A 6,937-nucleotide genomic window follows, 5' to 3' on the forward strand; every position below is an offset into this window, starting at 1 on the left:
GGTTCGTTCCTGCTTGAACGGAATGGAACACAGAATGTGATTTACATTTCCCATCTTTATTTTCTCATTGGAAATAAAAACAATATTTATAAAATTCCATAAAAATGTAAGCAAATTAAATGGTACATTCTGCCTCCCTGGATTAACTAATTTGTAAGAATGCAGCTAGGCTAATCAGCAAGTTAGGTCTCTCGGTTGCATTTTACCTCTGAGGTTTAAATGAAAAGCTAAACTTGATATTGGACACAAAATGACACTTGTTGTGGAAAAATGTAAAACATTTTATTATGAAAATCGGAGACAGAACAGGGAATGTGTCAAGGGTAGGACAAGCAAAAGGTAACTTCGTCAGTCAATCTCAATCATCATCCATTCATTTAGGCATATAGTGTCAAACACTTTCCACATTTCATTATATTGATGTTGATACAAAGCCAAGAAAATGTAAATTATATGCTTACTGCTCATATGTGCAATGTATTGACACAAAAACTAAGAGACAAACAAACTAACTAACAAACAGTGTATACAGTGCTAACACATCTGAGGGGAGACCAGAGTTCCAGCAAGAGGCACTCTCTCACAGCCAGCGTTTCCCTCAGTGCTTAAGACGTAGACGGGACACGGTGTCCCTCCCTACGCCATAGTCTCTTTCCTCAGGATGCGTTTGGGGTGACAGAGGACGCTGGACAGTCCCGCTCGTCCGCGGGGTCGTGACCTTCTCTTCATGGTTTTGTGACACCGTAGGGAGATACCGATCTCCTCCATGACAGTGCTAAAAGAGACACACTGTCGAAGGGAACAACAACAACGGCTTAGCCACCCCTGATGCAACATCTCATGTGTAACAGCCTACGAGCGTTAGCCTAGAGGCACTAAAGGAGACGCTAGGCTAATGCTACCAATGAGGCTAACCAAAGATAAACACAATGTCCTGTGTGAGCCACAATGTACAGTACACCAGAATCAGTGTAGTACAACACATCTGTTCTCCAAGGCCTTTGGCCCCTAGTCATTGTTTCAGTTTTGCTTTGTTTGTTTTCTGTTTAGTTTGTCCGATCATTCCCTTGTAAAGCGTCCTTGGGCTTTTTGAAAGGCGCTATATAAATTAAAGTTATTATTATTATTATTATTATTATTGCAAAAGCTATGAGTTAACTATGAAGGCAGAGACATTATGCTTAGCAGTGACTCAACCGTCTATTTATGATGTTACTGTAAAACTAACAATAACCTTTGAGCACAAGGCTAGTGTTAGCTGTAAAACTAACAACGTCCACGGGCTAAAGAGCACAGACTGTGCCCTGCAATAGCTGCAACACACGGGCTCGAATCATTTATGATGATTTGATATTATAAATAATTGTGGCTGTGTCAAACATTATTGATATTAACTCCAATCACGCAGAAAAGAGAAGGACATTTATCTGCCGCAATTGCTCCGAGCAGAATGTCATGAATTAATTATTCACTAGTTACCAAAAAAAACATAAAAGTGGATGGGATCCGGAAACGCCAGGGGCATTTTTTTAGTAATTCAACAGAATAATAAATTTGTTGTATCCATAAATTACTTCTTTTCTTGTGACTTAAGTTCATTTGTTTTTTTACTTTTGCTCTCATCGAGAGGAAACAGAGGATTTCCAAGACCCAGGTGCCAATACGTTATACTCTATGTGGCTCTGGCCAAAAAAGTAGTGCACTATGGGGACTACAGGAGGGAAGGACGTTTGAGATGTTTACTAGTGTCTGTGACCTCTTGGTCTGTGACCTTCTGGGGGTTCCGACGGGGCCCGCATCACACTTCGGCCCCTCACACCCAGACCGAGCAGCGGATACTTACCTGACGCAGACAGAACGCGCTCGTGTCTCGAGGGTCAGAGGTCGAAGAGGAAAGGGACCCTGGGATTAACCCTGCAGCAGTACATCCATGAGCGAGGTCAACTCATAGAACTTGAATTAGGCTAGTACTTTCATGGTTGCATACCAATTATATTAGATTAAAACACTATGGGCCGGTTTCACAGACAAGGCTTAAGCCTAATCCTAGACTAAAAAACATCTTCAATGGAGATTTTACATTGAAAGTGTGATTTAGTCCAGGACTAGGCTTAAGCCTTGTCTCTGAAACCGGCCCTATAAGAAACACACATTCTTTATACTCAGAAATGTACCTTACGACACTTAAAACTTTGGTTTTAATGTACAATGTCACACTGTGGGCAAATCCTACCCACTCGCTCCCCAGTCTACTTAGTTCTCTCGGGGCAGAAACAGCAGAGGTAAATAGCTTCCGTCAGGTCCACTGTCTCTTTAATCCTCAACCACTTTGGATTATGGGTTTATTCAATTATAGAGCATCCAACAAATAATCTCCCTATAATAAAAACTCCCTACATTCGGCAAGAGGGTACATTGTACATACATGTACAAAAGAAGAGATTTGGTGAGGCTGCATTCTCCTTTTATGCACCCAAATTGTGGAATGCACTGCCAGTTTACATTAGGGATGCAACCTCAGCACATATGTTCAAGTCAAGACAAAAAACCCATCTTTTTAATATTGCCTTTAAATGACTAAATCATTAAATTATGATTATATAATGATTAGAGCACTTTGAGCTGCAACGTGCTATACAAATAAAGTTATTATTATTATTATTATTGTGGTTTGACCGTCTTAAGGTCAACACAACCAAACCGTCTCCTCTAATGTGCTGTTTTCTGTGTTGTAGAATATGACACGTCTACCGTAATATAAAATTATGATATTGTTTTATATATTAAAAAAAAGAAAGAAAAAGATGAGATGATATGAAGCTCTCTCCTGTGTCATCAACTTCCATTCCTGGGTGACAAACATCGTCCGGAGGGAGAGAGGAGACCCTGGGTGTCTAAATCCCCCTCTGATCCCATCCATCATAAGGACATTATCTCAGTTACGGCCAGAAGTGGCCTGTGGCTACAGATTTAGGATCAATTTACTCTCTCCAAAATCCTAACCAGAACCATCAGTGGGGAGGACAGCGCAGGATTGGCCTTAGATCAGAGTCTCCAGGGGGAAACTCATTCCATTTTGGAATCTTTCATCAGGGCAGCTACTGTGAAGGCCAGAGACTCACAGAAACTGCCACCATGACCGTTAGGGGTTATATATTCGTTTTTGCTTCATTTACAAAACAGAATTTGCAGTGAATTCGTCCTGCTTCATATGCTGAAAAATAACCTCCTGTTAACCTCCTCTTAACTGTCACCATCTGGTGAGTGTCAGAGGAATACTTATCTGACTGGGGTGGTTACAAGGGAGAAGGACATCCACAATGTGACATCATGAGTCCAGCACTACATCTACATTGCAGCTGCGTTGAATGAAAGGCGTTTACAGCATTTGGATACAATCATTATACCTACTGTATAATATGACCAAAAGCATCAGCTTTTAAAGCAGATTACTTTGATTTTCGAGCAGATTCTGCTATAATTACATTTTCCTCTAAAGTTTTCTGATCTAATTGAAGCCCAGTTGACACTTGATGACCTACACCCGTTTGTCCGCTCATGTTTCTTATGATAGAAAGTTCACCTTGACCAATGGAAGCCAGAAAACTTGCAAACCAGTACCAGTAGTGCTATCCAAATTAGTGATCATTCAAATGTTAACAATTAAACGCATAATGAGTCCTAGATAAATCTGGTGCAATGTCTTAGTTATCCATGGCTCAATATACACAAACAAATACATATGCATATAAACAAAATATGAAGAAATATATCAATAAATGATACATGTAGGCTTGTTGGAGATTTTGATCCTTTGGTACTTGTTTTTGTACTTAATGTCAGAGTCTGTATTCTCAGGCTTTCATAAGGTAACGTGCACCTTACAGTGTAAGAAAAGTAAGTGAATGAAGGGGTTGGTCACTTCCACAGCACAAATGAGTTCTCTCCAGCTAAGTCAGTTATTGGAGCACAGCTGCCTCGGACACATTCTGCCCTCAAAACAGACCAGTGTGACCTCAATTGAGTTTGGGACCATCGCAGGGAATGTATTTGACTTAACTCCCAATTGAAAAGAAACAAATATGGTAGAAACAACTATGGTAATTCTGCTTTCACTTTTCCACTTTTCTCTTTGTAAGTTGTAGTGTAAACTAGGCTTTAACATGTCTCTCAAAGGAGATTTCGAGATTCCTAAACATCCCTTGTGTCTTGAATGGGTCAAAATAAATGAGGATCTACATTGCAGGTGGCAGGTGCTTGAAACCACATGATAATGAAATGTGTTGCTAGGGGACTGAGGGTCAGAGGTTAGAGGTTAGGGGTTTAGAGGTTAACAGTTAAAGGTTGTAGGGCCAGGCTGGAGGAGTGTGGACATCAGGTCAGGGGGGGAACGACCTGGTTACAGGTCACGGACACGTTTTACCAACCTAACGTCTAGCGTGTGTGAGTGTGTGTGTAGCCATGGCTACTCTATGTCATCATCATCATCATCATCATCGTCCCCCAGTAGCCTGCCGCACTCCAGATCAGTGGATAAGGAGGTGCCGGAGGAGGAGGCGGAGTCAAGACGGCGCTGGAATTGACGGGACTGCACCCCGTAAAAGAAACAAAAGGCCTGACGCACAGAACGGAACAAGACACAACACAGGAAAATCAGACATGCAGAAAAGAAAAGATTATGCACAACCAAACATAAAGAGCAAGGAAAAATATATGAGAATGAAAATAATCCTAAACATAATGCACAAAAATAATCACTAAGTATTTTGGTCTTTACTATTGATGAACACTACTGTATAGAAGAAACATTTAGCATAATATACAAACATAATATGAAAAATCAGAGTGACTTCTTGCATGTTAGTATTATGCAAATAAACAATAAAGCAGAATAAACAGAGGAAAACCAAAAGAAAGCAAATCTGTCATAAATACAAAATAACTCATATCCAGTGTTGGGGGGTAATCTGTGACAGTAACAGCACTTTTATGAATAACAGCATAATGTAATGAGTTTCTGTCTCCAAATAATGTATTATTATTACAGTTACTTTTTCAAGTAACATGTCTGTTACTTTCAGAATCAACTCTATGGGGTGTTATATTACTTACTAAAAGCCTTTGTCTCCTGTGAAGGGAATTCATGCTGTAACCTGTTTCCTGTTGTCGTATTCAGCCTGTTTTCTTTGTGTGACTTTTGATGGATTTTGAGTAAAAAAGATACTTTTATATAACTAAAATATACTTTTATATAACTAAAATATACTTTTATATAACTAACTTTGTAAATAAATGTCGATTGTCGAACAATTGACGACATGTTTCCTCAAACGGATTCAAACAGAGAGAAAAGGGGCCAAGTAGATCTAACACCCGGAATAACAAACAGAATGACTCATGCTGCATCCTAATCCTCCTCCTACTATGAGAGCCTGTCTCCTGTCCCAGACTCCGCGGAGGTGTTAATAACCGAGCGGGGGGGGGGTGCAGAATCCTTCAAAAACTATTTTGTTCAAACTATTTTGTTGTCACGGCAACACAGTCAAATGTACGTTTGTTCACGACGCCCGCCTTTCCCTCCCAAAAAAAGGACAACAAAACATTGGCATGATTTGTGAGAATGTGAGGACAGAGCGTGCCTACATCAGTACAGCGCCACCTGTTCAAACAAAACAATGGGACTGTTGCCTAATTAGAAAGCTCTTACGAATCTTACGAAAACAAAATCTTGCCCCAAAAAAAGGTATTCCATAATTATCTTGGTCCAGTAGCTGATCCTCATTTGTAACAATGCTGCTCTGACTGTCAAGGCTCCTCCACACATTCAACATATGTGACAGCAGCTGGTGAACGGGGGAACAAGTCGGCAACCAATCAAAATGTTCAGACTTTCATTCTGAAAAATGAATGTTAACGTTGTTGAAAAACAATGACACACTTGCTAGTCAAGCCAAAATATTGCAATGCAATGAATTGAGTAATTCCCAGTAGCCTAATCCCCACTACTACCTAGTTAACTATAACACTACTTAACAGGCTCACAAAACAAGCTGTGCTACCAGCGAGTGTGCCATTGATTTTCAACAACGTTGACATTTATTTAAATCTTTCAGGATAAAAGTCCAAACAGAACATTTGATCGGCTGCCGACTTGTTCCCGGTTTCACCAGACGCTGTCACACATGTTACCTGTTTCCATTTCGCTCGTTTGCAACAACCTCAATAGTTCCAACTATCTCACCTGTATCTCTCTCAGACCTTCCTGCTCAACATAACCCTACTGTTCTATAACAACCCCCTAGAAACACGACACTGAAGACATGTCATCTCGAAGTATTCACCATCTCCAAATCCACCACCACCACAACCACACACCTCCTCCTCTCCTCCGTGTAACAGGTGCAGGAAGCCCTCCCGTCCTGCAGGCGGCGCTATCCGTCATTCGGTCAGAAGTAGCTCAGCGGCGTCTCACTCACCTGCTCGATGTCGGCGTTCCTGCGGGCCTTGTAGATGAACTCCCCGATGGCCACGAACACGGAGAGGACCAGGCCGGCCGCCAGCACGATGAAGATGCCCCCGATGTTCTCCACCCCCAGGGCGCTGGCCTCCTTGTTGTCCTCCTCGGGACAGCCGTTCCCCCGCCACCACTTCTCCTTCATCATGTGCAGCTTCCCTTCCTCCTGCAGCTGGAGGATGGCGATGGTCACCTTGTCTCTGTACGGAGAGCCTGGGGAGAGGGAGGAGAGGAGGGGTGGAGAGGTGGAGGGAGGAGAGGAGGGGTGGAGAGGTGGAGGGAGGAGAGGAGGGGTGGAGAGGTGGAGGGAGGAGAGGACGGGTGGAGAGGCGGAGATGAAACGGCTGGATTGGGTCAATTTGACCCTATACGTAATATACAATACATCATACCTCATAAATACATATAGTCCATATAATCCAT

The 6,937-nt window shown here is 41.9% G+C and overlaps 1 protein-coding gene across 2 annotated transcripts in view; it reads right to left on the bottom strand.

Moving 5' to 3' along the window:
* Nucleotides 1-636: 636 nt before the first annotated feature.
* grik1a (glutamate receptor, ionotropic, kainate 1a) overlaps nucleotides 637-6,937 on the bottom strand; it is a gene marked incomplete at its 3' end in the record, with an annotated part of 74,744 nt that continues 68,443 nt past the window's right edge. For both annotated transcript variants that reach the window (XM_080550115.1, XM_080550114.1), the window contains 2 exons: nucleotides 6,477-6,727; nucleotides 637-789 (listed from right to left, as the gene is read on the bottom strand). In XM_080550115.1, the coding sequence (XP_080406241.1) occupies nucleotides 637-789; nucleotides 6,477-6,727 (404 nt within the window). The remainder of the gene's footprint in view (nucleotides 790-6,476; nucleotides 6,728-6,937) is intronic.

The sequence above is a fragment of the Nansenia antarctica genome (genome assembly GCF_963989245.1).
Source record: "Nansenia antarctica genome assembly, chromosome: 20".
NCBI lineage: Eukaryota > Metazoa > Chordata > Actinopteri > Argentiniformes > Microstomatidae > Nansenia > Nansenia antarctica.